Source organism: Rhincodon typus, chromosome 14, assembly GCF_021869965.1.
Source record: "Rhincodon typus isolate 14 chromosome 14, sRhiTyp1.1, whole genome shotgun sequence".
Lineage (NCBI taxonomy): Eukaryota > Metazoa > Chordata > Chondrichthyes > Orectolobiformes > Rhincodontidae > Rhincodon > Rhincodon typus.
This window is the reverse complement of record NC_063345.1, coordinates 68,845,729-68,870,303: the sequence shown is the minus strand read 5'-3', so window position 1 is coordinate 68,870,303 and position 24,575 is coordinate 68,845,729. Positions and strand designations below refer to the sequence as shown.

Below are 24,575 nucleotides of genomic sequence, written 5' to 3'. Positions count from 1 at the left end.
TTTCGGGCCTAGACCCTTCTTCAGAAATGGGGGAGGGGAAGGGGATTCTGAAATAAATAGGGAGAAAGGGGGAGGCGGATAGAAGATGGATAGAGGAGAACATAGGTGGAGAGGAAACAGACAGGTCAAAGATGCAGGGATGGACCCAGTAAAGGTGAGTGTAGGTGGGGATGTAGGGAGGAGACACGTCAGTCCAGGGAGGACGGACAGGTCAAGGCGGCGGGATGAGGTTGGTCGGTAGGAGATGGGGGTGCGGCTTGAGGTGGGAGGAGGGGATAGGTGGGAGGAAGAACAGGTTAGGGAGGCGGGGACGAGCTGGGCTGGTTTTGGGATGCGGTAGGGGGAGGGGAGATTTTGAAGCTTGTGAAATCCACATTGATACCATTGGGCTGCAGGGTTCCCAAGCAGAATATGAGTTGCTGTTCCTGCAACCTTCGGGTGGCATCATTGTGGCACTGCAGGAGGCCCAGGATGGACATGTCGTCTGAGGAATGGGAGGGGGAGTTGAAATGGTTCGCGACTGGGAGGTGCAGTTGTTTATTGCAAACCGAGCGTAGGTGTTCTGCAAAGCGGTCCACAAGCCTCCGCTTGGTTTCCCCGATGTAGAGGAGGCCACAACAGGTACAGCGGATGCAGTATACCACATTAGCAGATGTGCAGGTGAACATCTGCTTGATGTGGAAAGTCTTCTTGGGGCCTGGGATGGGGGTGAGGGAGGAGGTGTGGGGTTGGTGTAGCACTTCCTGCGGTTGCAGGGAAAAGTGCCGGGTGTGGTGGGGCTCAAGGGGAGTGTGGAGCGGACAAGGGAGTCACGGAGAGAGTGGTCCCTCCAGAAAGCAGATAAGGGTGGGGAGGGAAAAATGTCTTTGGTGGTGGGGTCAGTTTGCAGATGGCGGAAGTGTCGGAGGATGATACGTTGGATCCGGAGGTTGGTGGGGTGGTACGTGAGGACGAGGGGGATTCTTTTTTGGTTGTTATTGCGGGGACGGGGTGTGAGGGATGAGTTGCGGGAAATGCGGGAGACACGGTGGAGAGTGTTCTCGACCACTGAGGGCGTGAAGTTGCGGTCCTTGAAAAATGAGGCCATCTGAGATGTACGGGAGTGGAATGCCTCATCCTGGGAGCAGATGCGGCGGAGGCGAAGGAATTGGGAATAGGGGATGGCATTTTTGCAGGAAGGTGGGTGGGCGGAGTTGTATTCTAGGTAGCTGTGGGAGTCGGTGGGCTTGAAATGGGTATCGGTTTCGAGGTGGTTGCCCAAGATGGAGACAGAGAGGTCCAGGAAGGTGAGAGAGGTGTTAGAGATGGTCCAGGTGAACTTAAGGTTGGGGTGGAAGGTGTTGGTGAAGTGGATGAACTGTTTGAGCTCCTCGTGGGAGCATGAGGCGGCGCCGATACAGTCATCAATGTAACGGAGGAAGAGGTGGGGTTTAGGGCGAGTGTAGGTACGGAAGAGGGATTGTTCCACGTAACCTACAAAGAGGCAGGCATAGCTTGGGCCCATGTGGGTACCCATGGCCACCCCCTTTGTCTGTAGGAAGTGGGAGGAATTGAAAGAAAAGTTGTTGAGGGTGAGGACGAGTTCGGCTAAGCCGATGAGGGTGTCAGTGGAGGGGGACTGGTCGGGCCTGTGGGAGGAAGAAGCGGAGGGCCTTTAGGCCATCTGTATGGGGAATGCAGCTGTATAGGGACTGGACATCCATGGTAAAGATGAGGTGTTGGGGACTGGGGAATTGGAAGTTCTGGAGGAGGTGGAGGGCGTGGGTGGTGTCACGGACGTAGGTAGGGAGTTCCTGGACCAAGGGGGAGAAAATGGAGTCCAGATAGTTGGAGATAAGTTCGGTGGGGCAGGAGCAGGCGGAGACAATGGGTCGACCACGGCAGTCAGGTTTGTGGATTTTGGGAAGGAGATAGAAGCGGGCGGTGCGGGGTTGGGGAACGATGAGGTTGGAGGCCGTGGGTGGGAGGTCACCTGAGGTGATGAGGTTGTGGATGGTTTGGGAGATGATGGTTTGGTGCTCGGGGGTGGGGTCATGATCAAGGGGGCAGTAGGAGGAGGTGTCTGAGAGTTGGCGTCTGGCCTCGGCGATGTAGAGGTCAGTGCGCCATACTACAACTGCGCCTCCCTTGTCGCGGGTTTTATGGTGTGGTTGGGATTGGAGCGGAGGGCTACACGTTCTGTGGGTGAGAGGTTGGAGTGGGTGAGAGGGGTGGAGAGGTCGAGGCGATTGATGTCTTGACGGCAGTTGGAGATGAAGAGGTCAAGGAAGGGTAGGAGGCCTTGGGGTGGTGTCCAGGAGAAGGGGGTGTGTTGGAGGCGGGAGAAGGTATCAGTAGAGGAAGGGTTAGGTTCACGGTTGAAGAAGTAAGCGTGGAGGCGGAGGCGGCGGAAAAACTGCCCAATGTCCAAACATGGGCGGCGGAAAATATTGAGTTGGATGATCAGACAAGATCATGAATGATGGAGCAGGATCAAAAGGCCGAATGGCCTACTCCTGCTCCTTTTTTTATGTTTCTGTGTTTACATGAATGTAGAGCATAAAAAATCTTGAAATTTTGCCCCACAACTGTACGGGACTTTGGTGAGACTCCCCTGGAATGCCGTGTACAATGTTGGTCTCTTACTTAAGTCAAGATCTACTTGTATTGGAAGCAGTTCAGGGAATGTTTATTTGGCTGATTCCTGGAATGAATGAGTTGTCTTCTGAGCAAGGTCTGTACACATAGGGAATGTACCTTTGGGAAAACATATTTATATTTAAGAACTATGGTAAAAAAAACTGGAACATTTTTGTTTGAACATTTTTTCAATTGGAAATGGACAACCATGTGCATTCTTGGAAATGAGGCCAATGCGTGCATTAGTTTATAGGATGTGAACTGACTTAGGAGAAGTTTTAAGGGAAGCAAAGTTTTAAGGGAAATAAGATGTGAGATTTATGACCCTTAATTGCTGAAAAGCTTGGTTTTGTGAAGATTAAGGGGTCTCTATGTGGCCTAAAGGGAATCTCTGAACCAGATGGGTTTTTACAATTGACAATGGCTACATGGTCACCATTAGGTCAGCTTAGTTATTTGAATCCAGAGTTCACCAACTGCCATGGCAAAATTGAGAGCCATGTCCTGTGAAAATTAGCCTGAGATTTTGGATTAATTGTCCAATGACATCATTTCTATGCAGCCACTGCCCCAAGTTGTGCACAAGAGAATTATTATCAGACAACTCAACAAATTAATAAGAGGACTCAGGAAATCGGATAATGTACATGGGAGAGCCAGTCTTGTCACTGTGAAGTGTAGAACATTCACTGCTCTATTTATAGAAAATATTGGAACTTTCCTATTACAATTCCTACACTTGTCTGTCCAGGTGTCTTGCATTATCTGCTTTTTTTACTCCCCACAGTCTATCCTAGGCATTTTCCTTATTTACCCAAGACTGACAATGTCTTGCTGATAGTATACCTTTTACACACTGTTACCCCTCACTGGGGTAGTGTGCTGGAAATCGAGTCCTGCTATTCCTGAAGTTGCCACAAAAATTAATAATTTTTTAAAGTTCGCAAAGCTTCCCCAATTCCACTTTCAGACCCAGGCTGATAGAAAACAGGGTCCAGATTTCTGCACTGAACAAGAATTATTGAAAGTTGAAAGTTCTAATTGAAAGCAATTAGAAGAGCAAAAAGAGGGCGTGACAAAAGACTTGGGAACAGCATTAGGGAGAATCCTAAAATATTTTATGAATACATTAAAGGTTTAAAGGTTAACTAGGGAAAGAGTGGGACCCATTAGGCGCCAAGGGGACAACCTGTGTGTGAAACCACAGGATATTGTAAGGGTTTTAAATGAATGCTTCTCTTCCGTCTTCACTCTGGAAAAGGAGAACATGGGTAAGGAATTCAGGGAAAGGGACTGTAAGGAACTTGTACAGTTTGACACAGGAAATGGGGAGGGGTATTAGAGGCTCTGTCGGGCTTAAAAACAGACAAATCCCCTGGCCTGGACGAGTTGCATCCCAGGCTGCTGTGGGAGGTAAGGCAGCAAATTGCAGGGACCCTGACACAAATTTTTAGCTCCACTCTGGACCCAGAGGAGGTGCCAGAGAACCAGAGGACAGTTAATGTGGTGCCATCTTTTAAGAAGGGTGGTTGAGACGAACCAGGAAATTACAGACCGGAGAGTCTCACGTCAATGACAGGGAAACTATCGGAGAAAATTCTGAAGGATCGATTTAATAGCCACTTGGAAAGGCAAAGGTTAATTAGGGATAGTAAGCATGACTTCATCAGAGGGAGTTCATGGGATTGAGGGAAATTTGACAAGATGGATCAGAATCGACTTAGCAATAGGATACAAAGGGTAGTGATATAAGGCTGTTTGAGTAACTGGAGGCTGGTGTCCAGCAGTGTACCACAAAGGTCAGTACTGGAATCCATATTGTTTGTTACATACATAAATGATATAGATGAAAATGTGGGGGGCATATTAAGCGAATTTGCAGATGACATCAAGATTGGTAGAGTGATTAATAGCGAAGACGATGGTTGTAGGTTACAGGGTGATATAGATGGGTTGGTCAGATGGGCAGACCTGTGGCAGATGGTATTTAACCATGATAAGTGCAAGATGATGCACTTTGGAAAAAGAAAGAAGATGAGGGAGTATTTAATGAGTGACAAAACACTGAGTAGCTTGGAGGAATAGAGTGACCTTGAGATAATTATTCACAGATCCCTGAAGTCAGAAGATCACGTGATTAGGATAGTTAAGAAGGCATATGGGACGCTTGCTTTCATCAGTCATGGCACAGAGTAAAAGAGCAGGAAGGTGACATTGGAGTTGTACAGAGTTGGTTAGGCCACAGATGGAGTACTGTGTACAGTTCTGGTTGCCTCACTAGAGGAAGGAATGTGATAGCACTGGAGGGGATACAGAGGAGGTTTACCAGGATGTCACTTGGGATGGAGAAAGTGAGCCACAAGGAGAGACTAGATAGGCTTGGATAGTTTTCTCTAGAGCAGAGAAGACTGAGAGGGGACATAATTGATGTGTACAAGATTATGAGGTGTATGGACAAAGTGAATAGAGAGTAGTGCTCCCCTTAATTGAGGGGCTGATCACAAGAGATAGGAGTTTTAGGGTAAGGGGCAGGAGATTCAGAGGGGATTGGGGAAAAAAAGACGTTTTCACTCAGCGAGTGGTCAGAATCTAGAATGCACTGCCTGGGAAGGTAGTGGATGCCAGAAACCTTACAACCTTTAAAAAATTATTTAGATGAGCACTTCAAACATCATAACATTCGAGGATATGGGACAGGTGTAGGAAATTGGGATTAGCGTACCTTTAGTAGTAGTTACATTGGTACATACTCTATGGGCTGAAAGGCCTTTTCTGCACTGTATGAATCTATGAGCCTATTATTTCTTAAAAATGTATGAATCTATGTAATGTAAATTGGCTGGCATGTTGCTTTTGGCGATTTTCTCAAGATTTTTCCACTGGTTGGTGAGAGTCACATGGTAGCTGGCTCAGTTATTAAAGATCTCTGACTTATCAATTCAAGGTCACAGCATACAACAACTGCTGCGGGAAAGATAAACTGGTTTGCTTCAAGTTTAATGTTAGTTTTGACTGCAGAGAACAGAGAGACTGTTCCTGAGTTGACCATTTCACTCTCTCTGTAACCTATTCTCACCCCAAGCTGTTCAATTACCAAGACCCAATCACATAATTTTTGGCATGCTGAAAAGATCTCTGGCATGTATAACTGGTCTCTAGTCCATGCACCAATTGAGTTCTTGTTGTCAGCAAAAAGTGTTCTATACATCCCCTCAGCTCCAAATTACCTGCAACTCATACTCCAATTCAGCTTTTCAAACAGTTATTTACATGATGCTTTGCATGGGGATAAAGTTACTTGCTTTCAGAACTGCAGTCATTCTTTCTAAACAGCTCTTCCTTATTTCAGTCCACAGTTTTTTAATAACACAAAATAAAAAGACACAGTACTGACAACACTAAAATTGGACAAGCTTGATTTATATCCTTTGGAGTTTAGAAGATGAAGAAAAAACTTGATTGTATCATTTGAGATCCTGAAGGATCTTAATAGGGTGGATGGGGAGACAATGTTTTTATTTATAGGAAAATTTAGAACTAGGGTTCACTGCTTAAGATCAGGGGTCCCCCATTTAAAACAGAGATGAGGCAATTGTTTATCTCACAGAGGCTATTGAGTCATTAGAACTCTCTTCTTGAAATAGTGGTGGAGTCCTTGAATATTTTTAATGCACAGTTAGATTCTTGATAAAGGGATGAAAGGCTACCAGGCTAGGCAAGAATGTGGATTTCAGGTTATAATCCAATTAGCCATGATCTTATTGAATGACAGAACAGACAGAAGGAGCTGAATGGCTGACCCCTGCCCCCAATTCAAATATTTGCTTGTTAATATCCTCATCACAGTTATAATCAAGCCTACCCACCCCCTACATAGTTACACGCCTTTTCCTCCTTTTGAGAGCCACTGTCTGACCCTTCCCATACAGCTACAGGCTGAACATCCCCACCCCGCCACATATACATGCATACACAAAGTCTGAGCCTCCCCTCCCCTGCATAGCTATAGCCTGAACCGCCCTTCCCCACATAGCTACTGCCTGAGCTCCCCCTCCCCAACACAGTTATAGTCTGAATATACCCTCCCCCCTCGCACAGCTACAGTGTGAGCCTTCCTTCCCCACATATCTACAGTCTGAACCTCCCCTCTCCATATAGCTACAGTCCTAACTTCTCTCCCCCACACAGCGACTGCCTGAACCTCCTGTATCCCACATAGCTACAGTCTGAACCTCCCTCCCTTCCCCAAACAGCTACACTCTGAACCTAACAAAAACCGAAAGAACTGGGGCTGCTATATAAATCAGGAACAAAAACAGAAGTTGGTAGAAAAGCTTAGCAGGTCTGGCAGCATCTGTGAAGCAAAACATTTTGGGTCCAGTGACTCTTCCTTGGAACTGATGGTAGCTAGGAAAATACCAGTTTATACGCAGAAGATAGGAAGGGGGATGATAGGATAAAGGATAGAGTGCAAAGAGAGAGAGAAGAGCAGTTGGATAGAGTTGATAACGATCTGGCTGGGAGGGTGAATAGTTGTTAATGAGGACTGTTAGTGACTAACAATAGGTAGTGTGTAATGGCAGGCTGTGTGATAAGAAGGCCTGGTGTGTGGGGTAGGGGACTAGGACATGGGAGAGTTTAGGCCCTGAAATTATTGAACTCGATAGTGAGTCCAGAGGGCTGCAGGGTCCCCAAGCGGAAAATGAGATATTGTTCTTCTAGCTTGCCCTGAGCTTTGCTGGAACACTGCAGCAAGCTTGAGACAGAGATGTTGACCAGGGAACAAGGTGGTGTGTTAAAGTGGCAGTCAACTGGAAGCTCAGGGTCTTTATTTTGAGCAGAATGTAGATGTTCTGTGAAGCGGTCACCCAGCCTATGCTTTGTTTCCCCAATGTAGAGGAGACCACATTGTCAGCAGCGAATACAGTAGACTAGATTCTGGGAAATGCAGGTGAAATGTTTTGGCCCTTGGATAATGGGGAGGGAGAAGGTAAATAGGCAGGTGTTACACCTTTGCCAGTTGCAGGGGAAGGTGCCATGGGGCTGTGGGGAGGTGTTGGGAGAGAAGGAAGAGTGGACCAGGGTGTCCCAGAGGGAACGGTTCCTGGGGAAGGTAGAAAAGGGAGGGGAGGAGAATATGTCTGGTGGCAGCATCTGGCTGAAGGTGGCGGAAATGGCATCTGATGACCTTCTGGATGTTGATGCTGGTGGGATGGACCCAAAAAAGACCCTGAGCTTCTAGTTGCCTGCCACTTTAACACACCACCCTGTTCCCTGGCCAACATCTCTGTCTCTGGCTTGCTACAGTGTTCCAGCAAAGCAAGCTGGAAGAACAACATCTCATTTTCCACTTGGGGACCCTGCAGCCCTCCGGACTCAATATCGTGTTCAATAATTTTAGGCCCTAAACTCTCCCACATCCTAGTCCCCTACCCTACACACCAGGACTTGTTAGCACACAGCCTGCCATTACACACTTATTGTTAGCCACTAACTTGCCCCCATGAGCAGCTTTTCATCCTTCTGGCCAGATCATTATCAACTCCTTTGTCTATCTAACTGATATCTTCTCTGTCTTTGGGCTCTATCCCTTATCCTATAATTTACTTCCTACCCCATCCCACTCCCTATCTTCTGCATATAAACCAACATCTTCCTAGATGCTATCAGTTCTGAGGAAGGGTCACCGGACCCGAAATGTTAACTCTGACTTTTTCTTCACAGATGCTGCCAGACCTGCTGAGTTTTTTCCAACAACTTCTGCTTTTGTACAGTCTGAACCTCCCTTCCCTACACAGCTACAGTCTGAACCTCCCTTCACCTCACAACTAGATTTTAAATCTTACCTCCCTGAAAGCTAGTCTGATGACAAGCCATAGTCCCCTGTTGGACAGGAAGACCACAGACAGTGCTGTAACCCAGGAGCATGTAATACTGTGCTGCCCAGGTAGAGCCTGTGATGTTGGAGGAGGGGGAATGAGTACATGAAGTTTGGGTACAATAGTGTCAGGAGTGTTGGAGCAAGATCACGCACAGTGATAGCGCTTCGTGTTGTATCAGTGGTTGTGGGGATTGGGATTTAGTAATTGAGAGGGTCATGCATAATGATTGTAATGGATGTCAGTGATGGGAATTTATTGGTGATTTAGGAGAAATTCAATAAGCCCCACCTGGCCCACAGACAGTGCTGTATAGCTACGTTTCTTAAAGAAACCAGACCTACTCACTTTATTTTACCTGCTGTGTATCCCAAGGTACAGAAAATATGGCCAACTGTGGTTAAGATGAAATCACCACTAAATTGGAGGGAGGTGACCTTCTTAAAAGGTTTTAATGATTAACTCACCAAATCGTTCACTTGCCCTTTTACAGACTCTGTTAACATAAGAAACAGGTTGGTTTGATATGGATTAAGTTTCTGTTTCAGGTTTAAACTTTTACCTTCCTACCTAACCATAACCCACCAGTTTTTGAGATGTTGCAACAATAACCCTGAATTTGCTATACACCTAATGACAAGGATAATTATTTTTCTCCTTAGTTATGGGTAAAATGCACAGCACCTTTAAGGACGTCGCAAATGGATGTTGAAACTCAAGCATTCGTGAGTTACATTACTCCATTGTTAGTTCCACTTTCGGTCTGGAATTCTCAGCATTTGTCCATTAATTATCCATTAAGCTCACCACAGAGAGTGAAGTCACATCAGTTTGTTGAAATACCTTTTTAACAATGCAGTTAAGTACTAATTACTAACAAGCAAACTCTCCGGCACTAAGTCTCATTCCTTCAGATGTATTTTTTTCAAGAGGCATCATTGTTAAAAATTTGCCTGTGTTTTTACACTGTTTGTTCCGGTGCCAGGTGTCCTGTTTCCCTCATTGCACTGTTGCTAGTTCATACTTGCAGTATTTAATGAGCAAACCATTTGTTTGAGCTAAAGGATTCTTGAGCAACCAATGACAGATACAGTTAAATGCCCCGATCCTGTTTATCTTGCCAGAGATGCTGTCTGACCTGCAGTTTTCACATGTTAAACCTACTCAACAGGGTGAGTTGCAAATTGCCTCCCTCATTCAGATTGTCAACCTGACTCTCAGCCTCAGTTATTAAGTGACTACTGATCATTTTCTTGAACAATGAGTGCAAGGAGATTGTAACAAGTCTGAGATTGGTAATTTTACAAATGAGGTCTTGTGGTAAGAAAAAATACTGCCTTGTGTTGCAGGAGTACACCATCGATATCTTCTTCGCACAAACCTGGTATGACAGGAGGCTGCGTTTTAACAGCACACTGAAAGTCCTGACCTTGAACAGCAACATGGTGGGGCGTATCTGGATCCCAGACACCATATTCCGAAACTCAAAGAGGGCTGATTCTCATTGGATCACCACACCCAATGAACTGCTGCGAATCTGGAATGATGGCAAGATCCTCTATACTCTGAGGTAAGGTTCTTATCCCGGAGATGACGTCACATCACCACCCACTGTTCCAGCCCCACCTAAAACAGACTGTGTCTCATCCCTACCTCAAACAGCCTTCCTCCCTTCCTGCTTCTCTCAGACAGCCTCTGTCCGTCCTTGCCCCCCTCAGACAGCCCTTTATCATTGCCAGTTGCTGCTGCCAAACTCAGTTATGGCTTGTTGCAGATCATTGTTTCCCCAAAGAGAAGACAGCAACACATAGAATCAGAGAAGATCACAGAATCCCTATAGTGTGGAAACAGGCCCTTCTGCTCAACAAGTCCACACCAACCCTTGGAGCATCCCACCCAGACCGATTCCCCTATAACCCACCTAATCTACACATCCCTGAATTCTACGGGCAATTTAGTATGGCCAATCCACTTAGCCTGCACACCTTTGGACTGTGGGAGGAAACCCACGCAGACACGGGGAGAATGTGCAAACTCCACACAGACAGTCGCCGAGGGTGGAATCGAACCTGAGTCCCTAGCACTGTGAGGCAGCAGTGCTAACCACTGAGCCACCGTGCCGCACCAACTCCAGCAAGTTTCCATGTGTATTTTTGGAGGCAAAGTCACCATTGACCTATTGAAACATAGGCTGCAGTCTCATGAGAGAGGGACAAAAGATGGTGGCTTAACCTGAGAATCATCGCACCTCAGATAAGGAATGAGGTTAAGAAGGAGGGTCCTCATAGTAACTTCAGCTGGTTTGGGAATCAAACCTGCACTGTTGGCATCACTCTGCATTGTAGATCAGCTGTCCAGCCAGCTGAGGGGAGGCAAATTGGATGGGTTACACCTGAGCAGGACTGGGACTGATGTCCTAGGGTAAGTATTTGCTAGAGCAGTTGGAGAGGGTTTAAACTAATATGCCAGGGGTATTGGAACCTATGTAAAGAGTCACAGAAGAAGGCAGCAAGGACAAAAACAAAAGTTAAAAAAAGGAATAAGAAAAGTGATGGACTGAGATTCCATGGACAAGATTCAAACAGGGCTATTGAGAAAAATAAGGAGGAGTCAAACACTGTTAAAAGGACAAGCTTAAAGGTGTTGTGCCTTAATGCGCAGAGCATCTGCAATAAATTGGATGAACTAATTATGCAGATAGATGTAAATGGGTACGAGAGATTAAGGTGCATGATTAAAGTGCATGGGATTGAGGGAAGTGTATCGAGATGGATAGGGAACTGGCTGGCAGAGAGGAAACAAAGAGTAGGAATTAATGGGTCCTTTTCAAGTTGGCAGGCAGTAACTAATGGCGTGCCACAGGGATCGGTGCTGGGATTCTGCTATTTTCAATATATATTAATGATTTGGATGAGGGAACAAAATGTAACATCTCCAAGTTTGCAGATGATACCAAGTTGGGTGGGGGGAGGGCGAACTGTGACGAGGATGCAGAAATCCTTCAGCATGATCTGGACAGCTTGGGTGAGTGGGCAAATCCATGGCAGATGCAGAGTAATTTAGATAAATGTGAGGTTATTCACTTCAGAAGCAAAAACGAGAAGGCAGATTACTACCTGAATGGCTGTAAATTGGGAGTGGGGAGTGTGAAGCAGGATCTGGGCATCCTTGAGCAGCAGTCGCTGAAGGTAAACATGCAGGTTCAGCAGACAGTAAGGAAGGCAAATGGTACGTTGGCCTTCATTGCAAGAGGTTTCAAGTACAGGAGCACGGATGTGTTATTGCAGTTGTAAAGGGCCTTGGTGAGACTACACCTGGAATATTGTGTGTAGTTTTGGTATCTTTTTTTGGGGAAGGATGCTCTTGCTCTCGAGGGAGTGCAGCAAAGGTTTACCAGGCTGATTCCGAGGATGGCGGGTCTGACGTATGAGGAGAGATTGACTATGTTGGGATTGTTTTCGCTAGAGTTCAGACAAATGAGGGGGGGGTCTCGTACAGACTTGTAAAATTCTAACAGGACTGGACAGGGTAGATGCAGGGAGGATGTTCCTGATGGGGGGAATGTCCGGAACCAGGGGTCGCAGTCTGAGGATTCGGGGTAAACCATTTAGGACAGAGATGAAGAGACATTTTTTCACCCAAAGAGTGGTGAGTCTGTGGAATTAGTTGATGCCAAAGCATTGAATGTATTCAAGAGGCAGCTAGATATAGCACTTGCGGCGAATGGGATCAAAGGTTATGGGAAGAAAGCAGGGTTAGACTATTGAGTTGGACAATCAGCCACGATCGTGAAGAATGGCAGGGCAGGCTCAAAGAGCCAAATGGCCTCCTCCTGCTCCTATCTTCTATGCTTCTATGATCGCCTAGTGGTATTATTGCTGTTCTGTAATCTAGAGACCCAGGAAATGTTCGGGAAACCCGGGTTCAAATTCCGCCATGGCAGATGATGGAACGTGAAGTGTCTAATCATGACCATGACTCAGTGGTCATGAAAAAAACCCATCTGGTTCACTGATATGCTTTAGGGGAGGAAACTCCATCCTTACCTGGTCTGGCATACGTGTGGCTCCAGACCCACAGTAATATGGTTGACTCTTAGGGATGGGCAATAAATGCTGGCCTAGCCAGCGATGCCCTCATCCCATGAATGAATATAAAAAAAGTGATGGCTGTGTCTGTGTGTGATTTGATAAAGCCTGTGAGGTTGAAGAAGTGCATTATCATTCTAGTCCCACTACTCCATGTGTTTGTTGTACTCCCTAAAACAAATAAAATTAAAAATACTATTTGCTAATTTCTGAGATTGCCAATTAAATGCCTTATCTAGATCAGGTTTTAAATTAAAAGGTCTGTTAACCAGGTTTCTCTAATAAACACACCGTGAAAACAAGATGTGATCTCACCAGTGTCCTGTATAACTGCAGCAGATAACCTCCCACTTTTTAATTAAATTCCACTTGGCATAAATTATAGTATTTGATTAGCTTAATTACTTGCTGTGCCTGCACATTAACATTCTGCAATTTATGCATTAGATCACCCAGACCTCTCTGCATTTTAGAGTTCTCGCCATTTAGATAATATTCCTTTTCTTATACTTCCTGCCAAAATGAGCACTTTGACATGTTTCGCATCGTATTCCATTTGACAGATCATTACCCATTCACTTAACCTGTCTATAACTTTTTTGTAGCTTCCTCATATCTGATTCACAATTTATTTTCCTACCCATCAATAAATTTGGAAACTAAATCATCCATCCCTTCATGTAAGACATTTATATAAATTATAGGCAGTTGAGATTCCAGCGCTGATCCCTGTGCCACACCAATTGTTACATCTTGTTAACTTTAAAAAAAAAAGTTATGTCCATTCTCTACCTCCTGTTAGCTAACTAATGTTCTATCCATGGTAATGTTCTGTCACCTACATGACCTTTTATCATCGGCAGTGAATTTTGATTTGGCACCTTATATTAGGCTACAAAAACTTCAAATTTGCTGGACAGCTGCAAAAGCTGAGGCTCCAGCCCTCTGGGTTCCCTGATCTGTCTCATTCACAATTACATTGTCCTTTCCCTGCACACATCATATTAGGTGATCTAACCCTAACAGATATTACTGCATCGTGGTACAAAAAATCAAGGTAACTTTCCCCTCCATAATGGTTGCAGTGTCCATAGTTCAGTCTCTAGCTCATAAACTCTGAGCTGAAGCTGGTCCAATTTCAGTTCTTGCCACAAACATGTTTGTTCTGGGTAAAACTCTTTTCCATGAACTCCCACATGCTGTTACCATTCTTAGTGTGGTCTAAGATTTGCTCAATATTTTCATTCAGTTATACTTTAGGCATTTTTAAAATATATTTTATTAATCTTTCCATCAGTTGCTATATTATTTTGAGTGTTAGGTATAGAGTAGACCTTAGTCACTTCCAGACACTCACTAAATAACCAGCTTTTTTGCCTGCAGCAACTTAAGAATCTATTTTGAAAGGTTAAAAAGTTTATGAAAAGTCAAAGCACCAGAACTGTTTCCCTTCTTCTCCTTATCTCATTTAACCACTTAACTGTGACACTATTGCTACTCACACTTAAGTCACACTGAATGACAGAACAGGCTTGAGAGGCCGAATGGCCCACACTTGCTCCTATTTTTCCATATTAAGTGCTAAATCACACACAGTCGGCTAGTTTGATCTGCTCCTAATAGAAAAGAACTATCTGACTCTCTTAATGAGGAGCTATTTGTTCTTAATTAAGCTGCTCCTTCACTGGAAGTCTTGTTAAAACCCTGCTTAAGGTTAGCAACTACAAAATATAAACTGTAGATCTCAATTTAATTTTAACAACAAGCTACAAATTAAACTAGGCTCATACCCAGTTAGACTGTATTACTCAACAAATGCATGCACTCAGGCCTGTCTCCCAAAAGGAGATGACATCTTCAGTCATGAAGAGGAGATCTAGAAGGAAAGCCTGAGAATTTCCTCTACTTTTCTGCCATTATGACATTGAAATGTGTAAGGAATGCAGCAGAAACCTCCTCCATGTGATGGAACAATCACCAGAGTTTAAACAGAAGGAAGACAGAAGAAAATTTAAGGCAAGAAAGTATTATTTCAGTATTCTTTCTCCAAATAATTTTCCCTGATATCAATACTGATATAAAATAGTCAAGATTTGAAACATGTGTAGCTCCATTTATCACCATCCATCAGATCTGGCTGAGTATCACACAGTCCCAATTTGAACATGAGCCATATAAGGTGTTAACAAAATAGACAACCAAAAATTTGTTCAAAGAATTAACGTTTAAGAAACATCTGAAGTAGGAGAGAAAGACAGAGAGGGGTAAGGAGGGGAGTCAAGATCTCAGGGCCTAGGTAACTTAAGGCCAACAATGATGGAGCATTTAAAAGCAAAGATATATAAAAGTCTAGAATTGGATGAATGCAGATGTATCGGCAGGGCTTTAGGATTAGATGACAAAACAGAGGGATTTAAACAGAAAAATAGGGCGACATGGTGGCTTAGTGGTTAGCACTGCTGCCTCACAGTGCCAGGGACTTCTTTTATTCACCAGATGTGGGCATAACTGGCTAGGCCCAGAGGGCTGTTAAGAATGAACCACGTTGCTGTGAGTGTGGAGTCATATGTAGGCTGGACCAGGTAAGGATGGTGGATTGGTTTCCTGAAAGACGTTAGTGAACCATATGGATTTTCTGACAATCAACAACAGTTTTATGGTCATCATTAGATTCTTAATTCCTGATGTTTTTTTATTCAAATTCTGCCATGGAAGAATTCAAATCCAGGTTGCCAGAACATTACCTGGGTCTCTGAATTAACAGCTTGGTGATTGTACCATGAGATGAAATTGAAATGGGCAGCAGAGTTTTGGTTGATCCAAAGATTGTGAAACATGGAGAGTGGGCAGCTGACTGGCAGGCCATAGGAATACTCTAACCTAAAGATAATAAAGGCATCAATAAGGGATTTAGCAGCCAAACAGTAAGACAGGGCAGAGACGGGAAAGATTACAGAGGTGGCAAAATGAAGCTTTGACAATGGCGAGGATGTTGGACAGACTCTTGCTTAAGAGAGGAAAGGTGACTAAGGAGGAGAATCAAAGAGAATAGCCTCAATCTTCCCAATTTTTACGTGAAAGAAATGCTTTCTACAAGAAATTGTGGTATAGTTGATGGAGATGAGTTTATTTTCCATTTTGCAGACTCACAATTGAAGCGGAGTGCCAGCTCTATCTGCAGAACTTCCCCATGGATGAGCAGTCCTGTCCTCTCACCTTCTCCAGCTGTAAGTCTCTGAATTCATCCAAGGCCTCATTCTCAATCATGGCACCCAGATTCCAGACATTAACTATTGAGTTTGCTATCTCTGCTGTGAGTGAAAGATTGACTTTTTGATTAGTTCTTGAACTAAAGTCCAACAAAGTCAACACAAAGGTAAATTATTCTGGGTGCAAAGACAGACAGGTGATTCATTCTTGGCCATTTCGCTTCACCCTCTGTCCCCCAGCCCAAGGTCAATTTCACCTCCATTAACTTATTTTAATTTGATGCTCAGATAGATGTGGATACAGACCATAAAATATAGGTGCAGAATTAGGCCATTCAGTCCATTGAGTCTGCTCTGCTGTTCAATCATGTCTGACATGTTTCTCGACCCCATTCTCCTGCCTTCTTCCCCATAACCCTCGATCCCTCACTAACCAAGAATCTATCTACCTCTATCTTAAATACACTCAATAACGTAGTCTCCACAGTCTTCTGCAGCAATGAGCTAGACAGATTAACCACCCTCTGGCAAAAGATGATTTATAAGGAGGAATTATATAACACTGTGACAAATCCTGACACAGATGGATGAATAGAATTGCAGGTGCAATCACATGTGAAAGATTCCCATTGATAGTTTATCTTATTGAAATTCAGAACCATTCTAAAATACCTTTCAGATTGCAAATGAATTTGAGGCACAGTGAAGCTGATGCAGCTCAATTAGCAGAGAAAAACTGAAGGGATGACTTGTATTTCTAAAGCTGCTATCGCAGCAGACAACTACATTAGATACAGAAAGATCCCACAGCCAGCAACAAAATGAAGGCCTGGATTTAATGATAGTAATCAAGGGACAAGTATTGATCAGGGCGCAGAGGAGATTTTATTTGAATAGTCATATATGATCATTGACAGTTTAATGTTTCACCTGAAAGACACCACTCCCTCACAACTGCACTGAATAAAAAATGAAAGAACTGCAGATGCTGTAAATCGGGAGCAAAAACAGAAGTTGCTGGAAAAGCTCAGCAGGTCTGATAGCATCTGTGAAGAAAAATCAGAGTTAACATTTCAGGTCTGGTGACCCTTCTTCAGACCCTTCCTCACCGTTGCACTGTTTTGTCAAGCTTAGAGTTTGTGCTCAAGTCCCTGGAGTGGGCTTTATTCATGTCAGAGATGAAAGCGCATTGACTGAAACATAGCCAACTCTGGAACATGGTTTGACCATTGCAGTATCTTATTCAGACCAGGAGTGCCATCGTTTGATCAACATCTGGCTTGAGCCAGGGTACTACCAATATCTCTAATAACCATTCTTAAAAAGGGTGTGAGTGGAACTGTGATCTGTGACACACTCACAGTGGAGTAGCCTGCAACTATTCATTGTATGGGCTCAGGAATCATTGCAGGGGTCAGATCGTGGAAACAGATAGTGCTTGAAAGTACCCAGCAGCCCTAGCTGCATCTGGAAACAAAGCTAACATTCAGCAATTGGATTGCTGTCAGGAACAAACATGGGGACTACACATGCAGGTCCTAAGCCCCATCCTGTCATTGAGGTGCCCGCCAATGCAACTTTTGGCCAAGCACTCTCCTGATTGGTTGCCTTCTTGTTTACTGTGCACTAATGGATGAAGAGAAGCCCCCCCCCCCCCCCACCCCACCTCACTGTGCTAGCATAATTCAGCTGCCTGGTGGCCAGTCTCCCAGTAAGAGGCCACCTTTGCAGCATTGTTGGGGTCCTGATAAAGCAGTGGAGAGGGAATATTTTTGTGCAATAATGGCCCTGAATTGGCACCTATTGACCTCTGTGGAGCACGTTCTCCATTTCAATGGCATGCTGGACCCAGGATTATTGCCCAGAGATAGGGCAGCATTGAAAAGGGGGCTGCTTCCATCACTTGTCCATGGAGTTTTGTTTTTAATTTGTTCATTGGGTGTGAGTATCATTGGCTAGGCCGGCATTTATTGGCCGTCCCAACTTCCAAGGGGTGACCCAATTGCTGTGCATCTGGAGCTCCATATAGGCCAGAGTGGGTAAGAATGGCAGGTTTCCTTCACTAAAGAGGATTAAAAAACCACCATGGGTTTTTGTCAGCAATTGTCAATGGTCACTATTGGGTAGCTTTTCATTCCAGATCTTTATTGAATTCAGATGTTACCATGGGATTCAAACCCATGTCCCCAAAGAATGTAAATAAAACCAAATTACTATGCATGCCAGAAATTTGAAATAAAACAGAAAGTGCTAGAGAAACTCAGCACAGGGTCAGACAGCATCTGTGGAGAGACAAATAGAGTTAACGTTCTGAGTTGAGTTCAGAAGTTGAAGTCCATTTTGGATTGAAATATTAACTCTGACATTCTCTGGTGTTAATCCCCAGAATGGGAGGCTGGATTACTAACCCAGTGACGTTAGCAGCTATTCCATTATTTCCCAGTGTCCCAGTGTTGATGAGCTTTGTCAGATACCCTCTCCACAGACGGTGCCACACTTTCCTGCTTTTATTTCAGATTTCTGACATTCAGTCTTTTGTTTTTGTCTGACTGGAGCAAATTCGGGCGTGGCTGCTGTTAAGCGTCGAGTTCTTCCTCAGCAGGAGAGGCAGAGAATTGACAACGAGAGCTATCCCCATACTGGAAGGTTATGGAACAAAGGGACAATATTTTCAAAATCACTTTAAACTAAATTATAAATCACAGCGCCGCGCCCAATCCAATTAGTACAGCTGGTTAATGACCCAGGAGCTGAATCCAAATCAACACATAATGCCATAGTACCAGTTCAATTTGATCATTCACTGGTTCCTTTCGTTGGCCCTGGGTAATCAAGATACCACAATGTAAATTGAGCCATTTATTAAATCAGCAGTCACTTGAATAGGGACAGACCTAGAGGAAAAAAATAAAAACAATGGGAACAGACTGTTGCATACTGCCGAGACAATCAAACACAGATAGGAGCAATGAAAACTGCTCTCCCAGGTACTGTCACCTCTCTTCACATGTGGTTAATTGACAATCCTGATAATGGCTAATTGCCTTTTGGATCATTCAATAGGTAATGGGGCTCTTGTGATGCAGTGCTAGTATCCCTACCTCTGGGGCTGGAGGCCTGAGTTCAAGTCCCACCAGTCCTAAAAGTGTGTCATAACATGACTGAACATGTCGATGAGAAAATATCTTCAGTAAAACATAAATATATGGGATGAGTATGTTAGGATCTGAAGGGGGCAGTGGGCAGGGGAGAATATGAAACTGGGCAAGTTGGCATTCAACTGGTCAGTGACCAATTTTAACATCATCATCCTGACCACCAACAATTTTACTTGCAATCCACCCGAACCAGAGATTTCAGCAGTTGACCCTGTTCATGAGCTTGCTGTCAGTTTGTCAGCCTGTTTGGACATTTCAGCAGGCGCATGGGTTAAATAATAGATCTGTAACACAGTGAGCAGTTAGACATAGCTGCACCATCCAGTCAATCAGGTCCATAAAATCCATAACCTACAGGGGCACACAGGTGCCATCCAGTAACCAGGAGAAGTGCAGTAAGCAGTCTGTGTTTTTGTTGACCAGTCAAGGGAGTTGTGAGGCTCCAGAGATTGTGGGGCTACTCAGTCCAATGAGCGTTGAGAGTGCAGGCAAAGCAAAAAGCGTTCACGGTATTAAGTTGCTTGGAGATAGAGACAAGTGGCAATGAGGATTAATGTCCTCAGGAGCAGATACAAAGTGCCAGAAATGAGAAGGGTAGAGGTGAGAAACAAAGGATAGGAAGCCAATGAAGGAGAGTCCCTCATCATCAAAGAAGGAACTAAAAGGACAATGGGTGATATGGACAGAGTAGAAAGAGTTTTACTCTGTGTCAAACCCTGTGTTGTACCAGCCATGGGAGTGTTTGATGGGGACAGTGTAAAAAAAGCTTTATTCTGTATCAGACTCTCTGCTGTACCTGCCCTGGGAGTGTTTGATGGGGATAGTATGGAAGGAGTTTTACTTTCAGTTTGAAAGAGTAGAAGAAGCTTTGCTCTGTATCCAAACCCCTGCTGTCCCTGGCCTGAGAGGATTTGATAGGGACAGTATAGAAGATATTTCACTCTGATCTGACCCCATGCTGTCCTTGTCCTTGTCCTGGGCTGTTTGATGGAGATAGTGCAGAGGGACTTTTACTCTGTATCTGACACCCTGCTGTAAATGGCCCAATGGGAATAATGTAGAGGAATCTTTGCTTATAGTTTAAGAGAGTAGAGGAAACTTTACTTCTAGCTTAAAAAAGTAGACGGAGCTATCCTCTGTATCTGACCTTTTTTTTGGGCTGTGGTTACAGAGCTGACCTACATGTTTCTAGGAAGTTGGTAAGGTGTGTATTGCAACTGTACATAGACTCACTGCTGAGTTTTGCCTGCAGATGGATATCCAAAAGATGAAATAACCTACAGATGGAGACAGTACTCGATTGAAGTGGCACACCAACGATCCTGGAGACTCTACCAGTTTGATTTTGTTCGTCTCCGGAACACAACAGAAGTCCTCAAAACCACTGCAGGTGAGGACCATTTGAAAGCTGGGGTGAGTGTTTTGGATTTCTCTCAGTTTAGCTCCAAGTTGGGAATGGGCCCGGTTAGCATAACTCATTGAGATGGCCTCATTGCCAAACTTGGCACTTGGCACTTCTAGCTAAAGATTGCAGCAAATGCTTCAGCCTCATCTTTTGTACTGATGTGCTTGGGCACATTGGGATATTTGTAGAGGCCCCTCTTCCTCTTCCCTAATGATGCATCACTGGCATTCCAGAACCCAATCTTCACAATCATTCTGCTTTAAAAAAAGAACCCCACTTCAATCTGCTTTCCATTTCATCATTATTTAAACTAAGTCTCTGTCATCTGGTTAGCAAGCCTCCTACTAATGCAAGCTGTTTCTCATTATTTACACTCAATTAAATCTCCATTGCCATAAGGGAGTCAAATAATCACGTGCCGAAAAGAGGAATATTATTTCTATCAGAAACACAACTGTCTTCGCCAACGTAGTTTGTAAAAACTAAACTCCTTGCAAAGGAAATAATATCCAACAGTGATATTGGCCAGAGTGTGTCTTTTGTAAAGGACATTCGGAAAATCAGTCATTCAGCAAGATTTTGGGTGTGGCATTGAACTGCACCTGAATATTTTGTCTCCAAAAGCAAGCTTTCAACTCATATAAAAAATCAGTGACTAAGGTTGCAGAGGGAGTTGAATTATGATAAACATACTCTGTTCAAATGAAACAATTGTTCTCAGAGTTTAACAGCTGGAGAAAGACTTGGCAGGGATGTTGTATAAATTTCAGTTACAATCTGAAGGGGTTAACTGACCTCACATGATAGGCTCCACCCATCAGGATATGAAGGACTGTTCCTGGGAGAAGCTGACCAATTTGCAAATAGCTGTTCTTAATGTCAACAATGTGGAGCTAAAATAATAAGGTTGCGTTGTGTCTGACGTCTCACAAGAGACAACCATGTACTTTGAGAGAAACGTCATCTAGCTATTAAACAATCTGGAATAAACTGAATGACATTTGAAGAAAATTGAATGTATTTCCTGCCTAGGGAGTGGTGTGAACATCCTTCTTCACATAGTATCAGTAGCCTGTACTAATATCTGCAAGAATAGTTGGTGACAGCAAATCTACACAAGAAATCACAGATCATATTCAACATTAAAACAAACAGCAGCTTCTTCCTGTGCTGAATCTTCAGATAATTGGCATTACTTTACCAGCCCAGCTCAGTGACTGTTGGGGGACTCAGACATTGAGACTTTACCAGGCAACTGTCCTTGCTCATAGGGTTGTTGCTGAGCTATGCAGCTGTGATCCCAGGATTTGTTCCCAGGCATTGTGCCATGGATGTGACACCTTTTTTTGAAGGCCTCTCATCTTAAACCATTGGCAAATGTGAACATTCTGACTGTTTTGTCCAGAAGTCTCTGCTTGTCCTGTGACCCAAGAAAGCCCAGCTGTCTCAGCCTTCCTGAGTCCTACTGGCTCTTGTTGGGCAGACTGTCTCACTGCAGGAGTCTCTAACTCTGTACTATGCTACATAGCATTGCTGGGCTACTGTTGTGTACCAGGTCCTTTAGCTTGAATATATCCACCTGATTTTCTGCCCTGAGCTTAGTGAGGTTTCTGCTGGCAAAGCTGCTAATTTGAACAGAAGACTGGTTCTTTGCCAAAATGAGCTTCCTCCGTTAAATCAATTGGTATTTGGCTACAATATAGCATTTATTGATATAGTTGCATATAGTACAAGAGTAATGAGCCAGCTAGTATTGAGTTCAATTCTGAAGAAAGAAGTGGGGGGTCAGTATGTACCTGTCAGGATCACTATACTCTGGTTTGACCCTCTTAAGTACGACTGTGGTGCAGTTTTAACTGGTCAGTTTTGCTACAGCATCAAATCAGGTTGTAAATCGTATCTTTAATTGAGTGAACACTGAACAAGGCCTTATAGTCCAGGGTGTCAAAAGTGTGATCAGCACAGGGAAATTAAATCAGTCGCACCAGGATTGAAATTTGAAAGCTCATAACTTGCAGGAGGACAAGGACGCTGACAGTGATGGTAAGTTTCAGAATCTGGAATTATTGAGAGAATGAGCTAGATCTGATGAGTCTTCATTCATTCTGATTGATTTGGACTTCAGCAATTTAATCCAAATTCCTGCTGAACCATGCAAACTCATAACATGATCACAATGATATAGATTATTGGCACAAGTGGTTTGTCTTGTTCTTTTTAATGCAGTGACAAGAACAAGTTAATTGATCATCAAATCATCATGTGTTTTTTTTTTCATTCAACAGGAGACTACACTTTGATGATTGTTTACTTTGATTTAAGTCGCAGAATGGGATATTTTGCAATACAGACTTATATCCCCTGTATACTAACTGTAGTCCTATCATGGGTTTCATTCTGGATCAAGAGAGATTCAACTCCTGCCAGAACAACGCTTGGTAAGAATTAAGGCATTGAGAAGGAAACGGGAATCACGAAGAAAGGTTTTGACCCGATGGGAGTCATGAAGGGAGAAACCCTTGCATTAGCGCATGATGAAAAGAGTCAGTAGATTCTTTATTCTGGTGGATTGGCAACCAGCCCTCATTTTTAAGAGTTTCTGACAATTTCATGTTGACATTCATTCTTCTAATTAGGAATGCAATAAATATGGCAATTACTTTAATGTAGTGCCATGTAAAGAGCTAATCAAATGGTTTGTGAGCTATTCAAATATTGGAGCTCTTTCAAAACGTATATTGTCTTGGCAGAGCAGCCCAACCTTCCAAGGATTTTGATCAGCAAGGATGAAGGTTTTTATTGCCTATTTCCATTTGCCCTTGAGAAGGTAGTGGTATCTGCTTTCTTGAACCATTGCATTGTGTGTGATGTAGGAACACTCACAATGCTGTTAGGAAGAGAGTTCCCGGATTTTGAATCTGGCTTCAACACTGAAGGAACGATGATATATTTCCACGTTAAGGTGATGAGTGTCTCAGAGGGGAACTTGCAAAATTATTGATGGATCAGTGTTGGAGCTGCAGCTTTTCACAATAAATATAACTGACTTCAATGTTGGGCCAGAAACAAAACTCTCCAAGTTTGCAGAAGTTACCAAGCCAGAAGATGCTGGAAGGAACTGGACACAAACTCATCGAATGCAGAAGGACCTGAATGGACTGCAAATCTGAACTAATAAGAGGGAAATGTGGGTTAAATGTGGATAACAAACAGCCACAGGGCAAAGTAAAGGATGCAGCACTGGAGATGGTTTTGGAACACTGCTAGATAGATAGAGGGAGTCAGCAGAGGATGTGTGTAGCTCAAGTACAGAGATTGGTATGAACTTGGGCTCTTTAGCTGGAGGAATAGAGAACAGTGCATTAGTTTGATCCTAAATGGGGCATTGTGTACAATTCCAGGCAACTTACACTTGACAAAGGGGAACTTGCAGAGAAGGATGACCATTCTTGATCAGGAATAGAATAGCTGAGGGTTGAGTGTCAATGGCTGTTTAGTGAGCTTCCATTTCTGAATCCACATGTTGTCATTTCAAGCGCCAACTCCAGGAGAATAAGCACAAAATTCTGCTGAAACATACAATCATGTCCCTCTCAGATAGATTGAAAAAATCTCATGACACTACTTTGAGAAAGAACAAGGAAGTTACCTGTCTGTCCTGGCCAATAATGATCACTAAGTCAGCATTACAAAGAGAGATAATCCAGGGTAATGATCACATTGCTATTTTCAGGTGTTGGGTGTCACTATTTGGGTGGCCTGTTTGGTAGAATTCAGCAAGGGACTGGACTTCAAAAATACTGTATTAGTTGTGAAGTATTTTATATTGTTCTCTGGGTTGGGGCAGGAACTCTAAGAATAGCATGGGACATTTTACTGGAAGCTGTTGTTCCTGTGAAACTTGAAGGTGAGGGTCAGAGATTGGATAGGTACAGCCTGTCTCCACGCTTAGATCAGGGATAGAACCAAGTTTAATTGTAAATGTTTAATTGTGTCTCTAGTTATTTTGCTTCCTCATTGAAAATGCATGAGAACCTGGGATACCAGTTCAGTAAAATGTAGGGTAAACGGCAGGATTACCTTTGCTACTATGTGTCGGATACCATTGGTGAACCCATTCAAAAATTTATAAGTATGATCTAACGAGGATGTTTATTCTACAGCTTTCCAAAGTCCAAGAGAAGGGTTAAAAGATGGGATGGGAGCGCTTGTTGAAT

The 24,575-nt window shown here is 43.8% G+C and overlaps 1 protein-coding gene across 1 annotated transcript in view; it reads left to right on the top strand.

Annotated features, from left to right (window-relative positions):
* Positions 1 to 24,575, top strand: part of LOC109936967 (gamma-aminobutyric acid receptor subunit gamma-4-like) — a 107,177-nt gene that overhangs the window by 67,604 nt on the left and 14,998 nt on the right. The window contains exons 2-5 of the mRNA XM_048604863.1: positions 9,848 to 10,068; positions 15,731 to 15,813; positions 20,206 to 20,343; positions 22,644 to 22,796. Coding sequence (XP_048460820.1) covers positions 9,848 to 10,068; positions 15,731 to 15,813; positions 20,206 to 20,343; positions 22,644 to 22,796 — 595 coding nt within the window. The remainder of the gene's footprint in view (positions 1 to 9,847; positions 10,069 to 15,730; positions 15,814 to 20,205; positions 20,344 to 22,643; positions 22,797 to 24,575) is intronic.